The sequence below is a fragment of the Felis catus genome, chromosome D3 (genome assembly GCF_018350175.1).
Source record: "Felis catus isolate Fca126 chromosome D3, F.catus_Fca126_mat1.0, whole genome shotgun sequence".
Classification (NCBI taxonomy): domain Eukaryota; kingdom Metazoa; phylum Chordata; class Mammalia; order Carnivora; family Felidae; genus Felis; species Felis catus.
The window spans coordinates 91,984,770-91,998,607 of NC_058379.1; the positions used below are offsets into that span (position 1 = coordinate 91,984,770).

Sequence of the window (13,838 nt, forward strand, 5' to 3'; positions counted from 1 at the left end):
ACTCCCCCCAAATTGCCGCTTTTATAGCTCTGTTTTACCGATGTCAACAGCGAGGCCCAACGAGGTCAAAACAGAAAACACGCACTTATTAAGCAAGAGGCGGGATTTGAACCCCATTCAAAAGCAACCTCCAGGCGGGCAGGGTCCCGGCTGTTTTGTTCAGTGCTGTACCCCTGCACTCAGACGCGGCCTGGGGCGAAAGCGTTGCACAATAAAGATCGGTGGGACAGGTGATTCCTATTTCAAATAAGAAGACAACCTTCAAGGGATGCAGTAGGCGATATGGGCCGTGTGGTGAGTGTCGTAGCCCGGCCCCCGTTTAAATCAGAGCAAAAACGTTGTTCTATTTTCTGTCTTTGAAGTTCCTGCAAGTGTAGGGTCCAAGCCACGTGGGGAGCTCCAGGGGGACCTGGACGTGATGCCCGGTGGTTTGAACATCCTCACTTTGGGAAGCCAGGCCTCAGGTGTGCAGGGAAGGGGGAGCGTTGTTGTCCAGCCCCGCCCCTACCGACTACGGTCTCTGCTCACACGCAGGTGTGCTACGTGCTCACCACTGGGTGCCCCCTGATGACCCTTGACTCCCCGCGGGAAGCCCACCCCTGCAGCCACACGCACAGGTGCCGTTTCAGGTTTCTCGGAGTGCGGACGTTGTCACTGCCGAGGCCCTGAACCCGGAAGCGTGTGACAGAAGCCACACGCTTTCCGCGAGCAATTCCATTCCCGCATTCTTGTCCTCTCTTGACTCCGAGAAGCTGCATGTCCCCGGTGCACCGCGGCTCCACGGAAGTGTCTGGAAACCTGGGAGCTGCTGACTCATCGGGACGGTCTGGCAGTGAGCCCTCCCCTTCTGGCTTGTGGATCTGGCCGAGGACAGACGTGGTTGCAAAAATAAGGACTTGAAGACTCACATAGTCTGTTACCGTTTTCGAAGATAAACTAGGGTTCTGAAACGCGAAGATGGCGTTCTATTTATACTTTAAATGTCAAACTGTGTATTTCCCCCTTCGTGAGATTTGTGGGAGCCGGCCGCCAGCTACCGAGTCACCGTGCACTCGATGACGGGGCCCCAGCTCTACACACACCGCGTGGCCGCTGCCGAGCGCAAGTTCCGTGAATGGCTTAGAAACGACAGCCTTTGAAGGACTCGTACTGGTTTGTACAGTACTTCTAAGGCACATCTCTGAGCGCACCAGCCCGCCGCCGATCGTCCCGGGCACGCAAACTTGGAAAGAACATTTCCTGGAATCCAAGGAGCGTGTGCAGAAGACACGACCGTGATCCTGACGTCTCCGCCCCTGGGGCTCCCGCCCTGCCTGAGGGCCAAGGTGTCCACACTTTCTCTTTGTCCTCCTGTGGCCCCCTCCCCCGCAGCTGGCTCCCCACCCCCCACAGGATCTCAGGCCTTTCTTTCTCTAACTCAGTTGGAATGACAGTGAGAGCAAGAATGGCTCAGGGGACCAGACAGCATCCCCTGAAGGATGAGGCCGATTCCTACGTACTGGAAAAGCCGGAACCACAACCCGCTGCTCAGGAGGGAAATGCCCAAGGGACCCCCCAAGTCCTGCGGGATAAACATCCTGCCCCTCTGTTCCCAAGAAAAACAGCCCAGGCGACTACCTTGCTCCGCGAAGCAGCCCTGAGAGCACAGGCTTCCTGATCCTACTGAAGCCCTTTAGTCATCCGTCCAGGCAATCCACCGCCTACAGGGAGGCCCCCAGGAAGCCCTCTGTCAGCACACTCTACCGCACAGCTGGAGCGGCGCTCGCTCCTTGTGCGCGGAGCCTCGCGGTCCACACGGCTGCCCCCGTGCCTGCAGACAGGCGCACCTCCACCCTCGGGCCTCTGACCCAGCTTGGGGTCGCGGGAGACCCCCTTACTGTGTGTGTGAGGGTGAGCACGTGTGTCCATGCACGTGTGAGTGCGTGTCTGTGCACGTGTGCGAGGACGTGTAAGGGTGAGCGTGTCTCTGCACGCGTGGGTGAGTGTGAGCGTGTCAGCGCACGCGTGGGCGAGCGTGAGCACAGATTCCACTCCGCTGTGGCAGGTGCCACACAGGCCGGCAGAATGATGGACAAATCTTGTCCTGAGGCCCCAAGATGACCCGGAATCCAAGGAGTGAGCGTTGTGAGGACCTTACAGAGCGTTGCCGTCTGTAGGCAAGTGCCCCATCCCCTCGTCCCTCCACGTGTGGCACGCCATAGTGACGAAGGGTCACATTCCGGTTACAGGACCACTGGTTACAACACATGCTCATGGTGTCTTTGGTTCTTAAGAAAGACTCTGAGAAAAAGAAACTGAACAGTAAGACGTCATTTTTTGAAGTCACTGAAATACAAAAGTTTCAGCTAGAGGCAGAGGTAAGACCCCCCCGGCGTTAGAGAGACAGGGAGGAAGGTAGGGTCCCTTTCTGTACACATTTTATATAATCTGCAAAGTCCTGATTAAAAACGGCCCGGATACACAAAGTCTACCTAATGAAACATTCCAGTTACAATGTGCACGAACTGCATCCGTTTACCTGGATTTCACCTGCTGGCGACATGATGTGAGTGTCTCCAGCCGCCTCTGACCCCCCGAACGTCACCGTCTCCAGCTGCCTCTGAACCCCCGAACGAGAACATCAAATTTGCTGGCACCGTGCTGTGTTCATCGTCTAGATTAGAAGCCCGCCTGTCACCATCATCACAGCTGTCCCCTACCACACAGACGTGGGACTGTTTCTTTGGACCTGGAGCCTGGTGACATTCCACACAGCAGGAAGTCTGGGTGAAGCAAGGACCCGACTTTCACCTGTCAGTTGCTGTGAACTAGGAGGCTGTGGCCACTGGGCCCGCACGTGCGGGAGGGACAGGGAGGCGTAAAGACCACGGACAGCTTCCTAGGAAGTGACACATCACAGCTCTGAGGGCAGAACCAGTCAGAGTGCACCTGCAGAGCATGACTCAGTCGCCAGTGGTGTGGACAGGAGAGGGGTCAGTCCGTGTGCTGGGGAAGGACAGCTGTGAGGCCCCGTGTCCGGCCCGCAGTGCCGCTAAACTGGGGCGTAGCATGGTGTTTTACTTTCCTTTTAAAGACTTCCTTCCTTCAGTTAAAAACCATCCAGGGTAACGCTCTTGGCGGAAGTGAGGACGCAGGCAGGCTCACCCCGGAGAGGATTCACTGTAGAAACATGCAGATCCCTCCCGCGGCGGGCAGAGGGGGCGTGAGCACTGCTCTGCCCGCGGGCTGGTCCCCGGCCCCCCTGGACGCGTTCCTGGCGGCCGAGGCGTCAGGAGAACACGGTCCACAGCCGCACGGCAGCTCCTGAGTTCACCCCGCGAGTGAGTCCGGGCTGGGTGTGCGGAGGAAGCGAGAAATGTAACTTTTACTGGGGGAGCCGCACGCGGGTGCTTTCAAACTGGGGGCCTGAGACCCACGAGCACAGCAGCGGGGCAGATGAAGGGATCCATAGACAGAGGCCCGGAGGATTCTGAGTCCCCGGGTCTCAGGCTGGGACACGGTGCTGTCCACTGGCCACAGCCCATCACAGATGCTATTTGTGCCTTTGTAAGGTCTGTGTTCCCTCTTTGTTCTGGAAGTCTTTCAGTTGTCCTATTGTGGCTCTGATGGCCTCGAGTGACTCTTAGCCGCCCATTTTATGGCGAAGGCCATGCCAGTGGGGGCAAGTGCACAGGGCAGACACCATCAGGCCTCTGCGACTCCGGACGCCCAGCAAGCTCGCGGTGCTCCCGAGAGTCGTTCCTTCTGCAGTGAGCCTCCACGGGTGCAGCGTGGCCTGGGCTTGGACCTTGCGACGCTCGCAGCCACCTCCCAGCCTCCTTCTGGACCCAGTACCCCCTCCCTCCTCACCTGACCTCACCAGCGGAGACGCTGGGGGAGGTGTTGGGAACGTGTGCTAGCCTGGGCCTGCTTTGGAGAAACCTCCCTTAGCTCCCTTTAGAAGGTGAAACACGGGTTCTGTCTCCCAACGTAGAAGGCCGTGAAGAAGCCGCCAACACCGGCCTCTGCTGGGGCAGGTCAGTGGCGAGGACAGCAGGGCCTGCCATGACCGCGAGGAGATGCCCCGCTCGGTGCCCCACACCCTTGTCTGCAGGGGCTCCTTGCTGTCACCGGGGGCATCCTCGGGGCGGCGTGCCATGCAGGGTGCACCAGAAGGTGGGACTGAGCTGCTCAGCTGGGGGCAGCCGCTCCCCACAGGGGCCGCGTGGCCAGGGTTTCACCATTATGCGGAATTTGTACAGAACAGGTTGACCAGCAAGCCCCAAAACTACAAACCGCGTCTGTGGACCCGTCCTCACGAAAACACTGGGATGAAGGCAGTCTTGGCATCTGCCAGTTTCAAAGGACCAAAGCCACTCCCCGAGTTTCAGAGATAACTTTGTCAGTGAAGCACATGTGTGCACACGAGTGTGCGTGCAAGTGGCCAACGCGCATGCACACGCACACGCGTGTTGACGTGTGGCGCTTGTGCATACACACACGCACATGCATGTTCTGATGCATAACACACATGCATACATGCACACACGTGTTCTGACACCCGACGCTTATGCACACGAGGCGAGCTTCTCACGAGGGCAAAGCTCAGGTTGAGGACGTGCAGTCGGGTGGCCTGATCTTGGAACAGAGCAGTTTGCGGAAGAGGGGGCAGCGGGCTGGGGCAGCGTCCCTTGGATCACCACGTTATCGCCAGGTGAGGACTCAGCCACGCGGGGCTGGCCCTCTGCGAGGACACGGACGCCCCTGCATCCGCCACATGGACTCACCTTCCACAGGTGGCAGGGAGGCCGACAACACACGTGGGCGTGGTGAGCCCAACCCCAGACAGCAGGGGGCAGTGTCCCCCTGTCCCGGCCAGATGGGGCCACGTGACGGCCTTGTGTGCCGGGGCCGCATGACTGCTTCTGGCCCGGGGAGTGTCGGCGGAAGGGATGAACCCTGTCTCCCTGACGATTAGCCACCCCCTGGGTCCCCAGGCTCCAGGGGAAGCAGCCGGGGCCTCTGAGTCGCTGCTGAGAGGACAGCTGCCTGACCTTGCCGGGCTGTGACACGGTAAAGCCGTGTCACGGAGCTCTGAGATTTTGGTGTCTGCAGGGTGGGCTGGCATAGCCCACCCTTGCCAATGCAGCTGTCTTCTCAGTAGGCGGGTCAGAGGAGTCCTCGCTCTGCAGGGGACGTGGGGGTGCAGACTGGAAGGTGGGAAGCTTGCCTCCAGATGTCTGGGGAAGGAGGGCACAGAGGGAGGGCACAGCCTGTGCAAAGGCCCCGTGCTCAGGAGCAGAGAGCAGGTGGGTGAGGGAGGCAGGGCCATGCAGGAGGTGTAGTCGGAGGTCCCTGGGCCCACTGGGAGCCACAGACTGTGAGGAGGGTGGCGGGCTCTGAACAGGGAGGGGCATGAGGGCGGGGCCTGGCTGGAAGCAGGAGCCAGGTAGGGGTCCCAGAACCACCTGGGTGAGTGCCGACGACGGCGGCTTGGACCGCAGTGATGGACAGGCAGGAGCTAGACAAGCCCGCGAGGGTCCTGGGGGCGCTAGAGCCGGGCGCTGTCGGCAGAGGCGCACCGGCCACACTGCTGTCCGAGCAGCAAAGGACAGGGAGGCCCAGAGTCCGGCCAGAACCGGTGCGTGGTCACCAGGCACCGGCCTCCATTCCGTCCTGCTCACCCACTACCTTCCTCAGGCGTCCCTGTCTCCGGGAAGACAGTGCACACACCTCCACGCACCTATGTGTAAACACTGCACACCCAAGGGTCACACGGCATACTGACTATCGAAGGCGTGATGCACTTCGTTAGGGAGGCCAGACACTCGGGGCAGCTGCACCCTGGTGGAGACGCTGGGTGGTGGTCCTCCCTGGTGAGCTCCACCCAGCGTGGCTCCTCTTGGACGCCCTGGACTCGTCACGAGAGCCCAGGGCTCGGCCGTTAGGGCGTCAGCAGGCGCCTGAGGCTGCGGGTCCTGCCCAGGGGTCTGCGGGCCAGAGTCCTAGATACGTGGCCAAGCCATGTGTCCAGCAGCTGGTGCTGGGGGCTGGCGAGTAGAAGCAGACGTCCCAGGGGGCCTGAGCGCCCACAGTCACTGCGGGTGCCTCTGCGCTCTGCCCCACTCCCCACCCCCCCGGAGGGCATCGTGGCTGGAAATAGGTAAGCTCGGGGAGCGGGGAATTGACTTTGTTGGGGAGGGGGGGCAAGGGGCGGCCTGGGAGCTGCCAGGATGCAGCAAATCTTCACAGGTGTCCATGGGTCTAAGAGACACAAGTACCATCACAGTCACCAAAATGCACAGACTAATACGTATTACGTTGTCTCACTGTTTTTGACGTATCTGTCAAATAGAAACGGAAGCGGCCTCTGTTCTCCCCGGGTCCTCCGGGGCTAAGCCATTGTGCCCTCCGTGGGGCTCAGAGCAGGACCAGGAGCCACTAACCTTTGTGGCCTTTGAGCCTCTAACCATCCTGGCAGTCAGGCCCTCGTCTCTACAACGAGGGGTCAGACAAGACGATTTCCAATGTTCCTTCAAGTTCTCGACTCGTGGTTTTGACTCTACGGTTTATATCTGCCCCCAAAGACACACTCAGGACTGATTCTGTCCCTGGTGCGCATACGAGTAAGAGGGCTCAGGCAGCCACCGAGCCACAGGGAGCAACAAAAGCTAGCAGCCGGCGTTCCAAGAGTGGGTGGTGCAACAGCCGTTCTCGGAGGGCACCGAGGACCGCCCCAGACAGACAGTTAACGAGGGGTCCCCAGGAAGGCACAGAGCTATTACTGAGCTGACCCAGAACCCTCTATCAGTAAGGACTACAACCTACTAGTTTTCTAGCTTAATCTACGAATCAGGATCGATTCAACGCAAAGATTCCTCGACAAAGCATCTCAAAGAGCTTTGCTCATGGAAAGGCCTTGGAAACCACAAAAAGCAACGATTGTTTTAACGCTACGTGAAAGCACTCAGGGAACGTATCTTTCTGTCTGCGGCACAGCGTTGCTCCTCCTGGTCCTGCTCTTACGGACACTTCCCACCAGGAGGGACACCCCCACCCCGCCCGGGTCCCTGGAGGCATGTGAGGGGGCCACGCGGGAGACCCACAAGGCGAGGTCACTAGGAGGACGCGTGCATCACGCCGAGCGCCCGGGCACGAGGAAGCTCGCTACCCAGTTTATTTCAATTTGCCTGTGCAACTAACCAGTGCGTTCGCCGGACAAGAACCCCAGGGTTGTTGACGACCGCAGGGTTATCTGAGACAACAACTTAAACAGGAGGGAAATTCTTACAGCTGGCTCAACAGAGCTGCGCATCCTTTGAGGAAGGCAAGGAGCCTTGGTTCTGCCGGTAGGGCTGACGGTCCCGGTGGCAGACGGGAGCGTCAGACACGTGCACGTTCCCTAGCTGGTTCCTAAGCTACGGGCACGTCTGCTGTCCCCCCTGCCTGCCTGGGGGGGAACTGAGACACAAGATGAGCACACGGGCAGAGATCGCACAGCTAACAGGTGGTGCGGCCGCATTTCCTCCCACGTTAACGGGAGAAATTAAAAAAAAACAAACGGACTGGGTCTCACTTTCCATTTGGGCATCTGGGAATCTCCGGGTTCAATGAGAAGTCCAGCTATGAGCAACTGCTGTAGGGCAGACCCATGGTCTTACTTTAGTCGACCTCCACTCTGCGCTTTTTATATTGTATTGTTTCCTGGTGCGTGAGCCAACTCAAGCTTTGTGGCATGAAGATACACAAATACACACACACGTATCTATACTTCAGATACGTGTATACACTTCAGTGTTTCTAGGAGGACTGCTTTTTGGCTTCGCCTTAAACATGGCTCATTGTATCTCCATCATTTGAGCACCAAGGTGCTGGTGGATCTGCACAGGGGTCCGCACTCAGCCACGCGAGGGGTCCTGCAGGCGATGTTCTCGGGACCCCGACACGCTGTGCGCCCGAATCTCCTTGACGTGCTGGGGCCGCATCGCTTCTGCTTGGACTTTTGAGATGCGGGTCGCGTCCGGAAGGAACCACGGTTGTCTGGGAAGAGCAGGGGTGCCCTCTTTTGGGGATTTTGCTCCTTTGTCACTATAACCGAGGGAGACCCAAGGCGTCTGCTCGTGGCAACCGCATTGTTCCAGCCCGTGTCTCAGTCCTGGGGCTGGTGAACTCTGGAGGGAGGGGTGGAGGTACGTGGTCCTTGCCGACTGGGCTTCAGATGACAAGGACCACGTATGACATGTGTGGGTGTGTGGTTCCAAAAAAGCTCAAAAACAGGCCTACCACAAAACAACCTGGTTCCCCAAAGCTCAGACAACACAGGGTTCCCTAGGCTACCGTGTTTCTTTCCTCTTCGGGTAACTAGGCAAACAGTCCTGAAGTATAACCACACACTGTCATAAAAAAACACTACGGAAAGGGATTTATACGTGTGCTCTGATGAGTTATTTACTTAGGTCAACAGCAATCCTTCATTCGGATTTTCCCTTGAAATGGAAAAGTCAATACAAATCTTTGGTGCATCGCTGTGTAGATGACCAGCCGCGGCCTTCCCAGAGGTGGGGGCTAACTGTGCCCTTGGGGATTCTGAGTGTGTGGCGTGCAGGCCGGCAGCTTAGGGCACCTGCACCACGGTCAGCGCAAACCTCTCTCGGCCCCTCTAGTCCCGTCCTCCATGCGGGGCTCCTACCGGCCGCGGCACGACAGTCTTTTGTCCTGACATTCACAGAGACCTTGAGTACATCCTGCAGGAGCGTGTCAGGTCAGGGATAAGGACCATTCTTCTGACACGCGGACAACACGATCATCAGGAGCCTGGAGATTACCGCTAAACGGATGCCGCTGACTCAGGGCTCACAGAGCATCTCGAAAGCAGGGCTTTTTATCGTACTTGGGAAACTTCTGCACTTTTTATCGTACTTTCCAGTCAGGAAAAGTGGGAGACGGCTGCCGATTTCATTTGGAGTGACATTTGTACAACACTCTGTAATTCATTTAAAATTTTTTTTAATGCTTATTTATTTTTGAGACAGAGAGAGAGAGCACACGTGAGCAAGTGGGGGAGGGGCAGAGAGAGAGAGAGAGAGGGAGACACAGACTCTGAAGAGGCTCCAGGCTCTGAGCTGTGAGCACGGAGCCTGAGGCGGGGCTTGAACTCACAAACCGTGAGATCATGGCCTGAGCCGAAGTCGGACGCTTTCCGGGTGCCCCGAACACTTTGTAATTTAGAATGAGTTCTCATATGTATTTCCTGAGATTATACAGTCAAGACCGGGAGCCAAGATCACGTTTGCTTCTCTTTTCCCTGTCACTCTGCCCCTCCAGCCTGGGGTTCCTTTGCGTTTCAGGAAAGCGCTAGGACGGGTTACGGGTGGGAGACTCTCGTAAGTCAAAAGCAGGGGCCCAGCCGCTCTGCGGGGCCGCCTTGTCTGCGTCTTCAGGCTTGCTGAGCACAGAACAGTGGGAGCCAGCAGGCCCCTGGGCCGTCCTTACCCAAGGTCAGAGGGCGGGCTCCTCGCGCTTCCCTCTGCGGTGACTCGGCCTGGGTCCAGTGTGAGCCGCACGTGCCGAGGTGACGATTCGGGAGCTGCTTCCTGACCACGTGAGGGTGGCTGTCGACCCCACACCCGTAAGCGTCTCCAGGGCTCTAGGCCCCAGAAGTCACGGTAAACACAAGAGGCGGAGGGGGCCTGTGTCATTATTCTTCCCACCGGGAGACAAATCTAAGTTTGTCACGTGACTGAAACGGCAGCATCTCTGCTGGTTTTCACCGTCAACTGCAGGCAGCCATTGTCCAAAGTGTCCAAACCCTCCCTCTGGGACCACTGTTCTGAAAGCAACCAGGGGAACGATGAGGAAGGTGGTGGTTGCTTTAAAGATTAGTAAGCTTCGGGGCGCCTGGGTGGCTCAGCTGAGGGTCCGACTCTTGGTGTTGGCTCAGGTGATGATCTCACAGTTCGTGGTTTCGAGCCCCATGTTGGGTTCTGTGCTGACAGCGTGGAGCCTGCTTGGAATTCTGTCTCTCCCTCCCTCTCTCTGCCCCTCCCCCACCACTCTGTCTCTCTCAAAAATAGTAAGCTTTAAAAAATAAAAACAAGTAAGCTTAGCCAAACCACTCCAAAAGGTATTCTTATCGTATAGAAAGCTTAAATTTGGACATTTTATTCTGTCACTTTCTTTTACGTGTGTATATACATATGCAGTTGGAATATAGGAGGAGAGCGAGTCGAGAGAAACCTTTGTGTTAGAGGTCCAGAGACGGACTTATTCTCGAAATCATCGACGCTCGGACATTCCCTTCAAATCTGCAGACTGCCTTCCCTCTGCATTCAGAACACCTGTGGGGGGCGCCTCGCTCGAGAGCTGCCTCTAAGGCCTGGAGACCCCGCCTGGAAGGCAGCGGACTATGCCCCTCCGCCCGATTCCCGTGAAAATCGACGCGCAACACGTCCAACCAGGCGGGTATTGATTCCTGTGGCAGCATCTGACTGGTTTCCGTTAAACGAATCTTCCCGGTTTTCCGTCTCTGGGCCTCTGGGTTGTGCGGTTTTCGTTACAGTTTAAGACACCGAGGAAATGGGCAGTGGGACTCGTGTAATTACGAGCGCTTACTCAGGGCAGGATCACAGGAACAGAAGGGATTTTTGAAAAAGAAGAAGCAAATCAGGAACAAAAAAATTGGGGTGGCGTTTCCTGCCCGAGAATCAAACGACAAAGAAGCCCTTTCCGTAAGTAAGCAGCGGCCAGGCCAGGGAACGTGGCGAGAGGCTGTCGGCCGGGAGCGCCATGATGAGCAGGTGCAGGGTGCACGTATATAACGGCGTATATAACGTATATAACGGCGACGTGTGTCAGCTGGGCTCCACAAAATGTACACTTTTATAGAAAACGGTTATTTTCCAACGCCTCCTGAGTCATTCCTGGTGGTTGAACTATCTGGGCCTGTTAGATATTTTTCACCGGCACCCTTAGGTTTTCCACCCCCAGTTGGTCAAACAGATGATGAGAGAAATATTGTACAGTGAGGATACACGTGGGAAGTCTCTGGCCTCTGTGTACAGACAGGCACACAACACAAGAACCCGAAGGGGACGGGCCCCCAGGGCGGTCACGTTGTTGGGGAGAAGAGACAGCAGGTGGCTAATGAAGGGGACTTACCTCCACGTTTCTAGGGGGTCTGCAGTTTTAATACCGAGAACAGAGCCACGGATGACTCATGTAACGATAAAATTAAAACCATCCCTCAATGAGTGCACGTGCACACAGATGTCACACGAAGCCACGTCTACAAGTTCCGTGTCACCTACCGAACACGTCACTGTCTTCCGAGGCCTCCCGGGAAAGGTAGTGGGGGTTCCTCCTCTTGCTAGATTCTCCTGTGCTCGTGTCTGCATCCTGGGAACAAAACAAAACAGACAACACCCTTTCTTAAGATGCAGTGTTTCACCTGGGTGCCTGGGGGGCTCAGTGGGTTAAGCATCTGACTTCAGCTCAGGTCGTGATCTCATGACTAGTGAGTTCGAGCCCCGCATCGGGCTGTGCTGACAGCTCAGAGCCTGGAGCCTGCTGCGGATTCCGTGTCCCCCTCTCTCTCTGCTCCTCCCCCGCTCGTGCTCTGTCTCTCTCAAAAATAAAAATAAATAAACATTAAAAAAAAAAAGATGCAGTGTTCTATCAACAAGCTAGTTGTAATACATTTTTCTTCTTGTAAACTTTGTGGCAAGATAATTAGCTCAGGGTGGGTTTTCTGCGGAGGATTCTGGATTCCGGCCTGTTTTCTCTGCCTGGGCTTGCAAGCATTCTCTTGTTCCAGGGGATAGATTTTCACACAAAGGAAACTGCATATCACCTCGGATAAAATAAATCAGCTACACATCACGGCCTGCGCTCCGGAAGCCGGCCCAGTGGCTGTCTGGGTTGCAGGAAAGGATGGATGCCAAGCCTGACTTTCTTGAATTCCAACTCTGGCCTCCTGGAAGCCAGGCAGGGCAGCCTCGGTGGGAGGCCGGGCAGAGACCTCCCCTCTGCTCCTTCCTGGGGCCCTAACGGCAGCACCAGAGTGCACATTCTTTTTGACTTTAAGATTTTAAGGGCATAGGGTAGATATGGTTTAGCTTCTGTTCTTTGCAGTCAGTCGGGAATGCTCGCATAGACGCCCCTGCAAAGGACCCTGACAAGCACAGCGGGAGGGCCCGCTCTCCCCTCCCCGCCACATCTCCCCCTGCCCCACCACCCCTGGCCGGGGCGCCCGGCCTTTCCAGCTTGTCCTGTGCTCCTTTAGAAGAGCCTCTGCACGGCGCCCGGCGCGGCCTGACCTGCTTCTGAGGCCAGAGCACGGCCCCGACCTGAGCCATTGCCACGAAGGCCACCATTGCCGGTGACCGTTCACCTGGTTTGCACTTTTCCCGGTTACGAGCAGCGCCCGTGAGCTGGGGTTGCTGACTCACGGGCCACAAGCCCAGGGTTCGTTCCCGGACTCTGCCCCCGCGGCTCGAGGCTCCCGCGGCCGCACTCTGGCCTCCACCCTTGCTCTGTATCACTTTGTCCCAGGCCGCTCTCACTTCCTGAGGTTCCAGCTAGGACTTTTTCCTATGTCACGTTCTTTTCCTCGTAAAGAGAGGAGAAACAGTGACCAGGGCAGCGGGCTCCAGAGCCACACTGCCTGGGTGTATACTCTGGCTTGGCTCTTATTTACTGGCTGTGTGACCTGGGGCAAGTCACTTCACCTCTCTGGGCTTCAGTTTCCTTTTCTATAAAAGAGAGGAAATACTGATACTGCTTATCGCGCTGGTAGTCGGGGTTAATAAAGTTAACATTTGTAAGTGCTTTCAACACACCTGGCGCACAGAAACTGTACAATGAGTGTTTGTTAAATAAAAGGGAAACTCTGAAAAAAAAAAGGTGAACACCCTCCCCTCTGTCTCGGCTCTGGCTCTTGGCTGCCCCTCCCCCAGCTCTGTTCCCAAGCTTTGTCTTACAGCCGGTGGGCCTCACCTGCCCGGCTTTCCCCCCTCCGCTTCTCCCATGCTCTGGCAGATCTCTGGGGGGCTTAGAGAGCGGGCACGTGGCCCCGAGGCTGGGCACCAGCCCTGCAGAAGCTTCTGGGGCCGGCTGGACCGGCGTCCCCTCCGGGCACTGCCAGCAGTGTGCTCCCCCTGGGCCAGGTGGGCAGGAGGCGGGGAGAGAGACGCCCTTTGGGACGCCAACGTGCCCAGCTAATCTGACCCAGGAAGTCCCGCCCCTCCGTCCCCCTCCTTCCCAGGTTCCGGGCCCTACTTGGGTCTGCATTGCAACAAAACCCATCCTAATACGAGTCTTCTCGTGAGGAGGCCATAAGTGACTGTCCTGTCAACATAAGGTCTGATTCAGACCAGGACGGATTCACAGTCAGGGAGCCGCACAGGCAGGCAGCCAGCAGGTGGGAGAGGAGGTGAGGGCCCAGGCTGGAGGTGACCTCCGTGGCCTTGGGGAGGTGGAGGCCAGCCCTCTGGAGTTCACACCTGTGCTCCCCACCACTGCCCCAGGTCCCTCCGGAAGGCTCTAGCCCAAACGAGGGTAGTGTTCCCGCTCCTACATCAGCATGGGGTCTCCTCTCCCACACCGGCGTGGGGTCTCCACTCCCCATGGGGAAGACAGGGGCAGACGGATGGGTGAGATCCCACCGGCCAACATTTAGAACCCGGTTCCTACAATTAAATGATGTCCAATGTTATACATATAAAAAAGGCTTATTGTTAATTAACACCCAGAACACGGAGGAGGGAGAAGTTTGCTTTCATTTTCACAGCGAAGCTGATGTTACCAGCTGGGTTTTTTCAATTTTTTTTTTTTTAACGTTTATTTTTGAGACAGAGAGAGAC

At 56.9% G+C, this 13,838-nt stretch overlaps 1 protein-coding gene across 5 annotated transcripts in view; it reads right to left on the bottom strand.

Moving 5' to 3' along the window:
• MBP (myelin basic protein) overlaps positions 1–13,838 on the bottom strand; it is a 116,832-nt gene that overhangs the window by 54,596 nt on the left and 48,398 nt on the right. For all 5 annotated transcript variants that reach the window (XM_045041270.1, XM_045041271.1, XM_045041272.1 and 2 more), the window contains exon 3: positions 11,286–11,373. In XM_045041270.1, the coding sequence (XP_044897205.1) occupies positions 11,286–11,373 (88 nt within the window). The remainder of the gene's footprint in view (positions 1–11,285; positions 11,374–13,838) is intronic.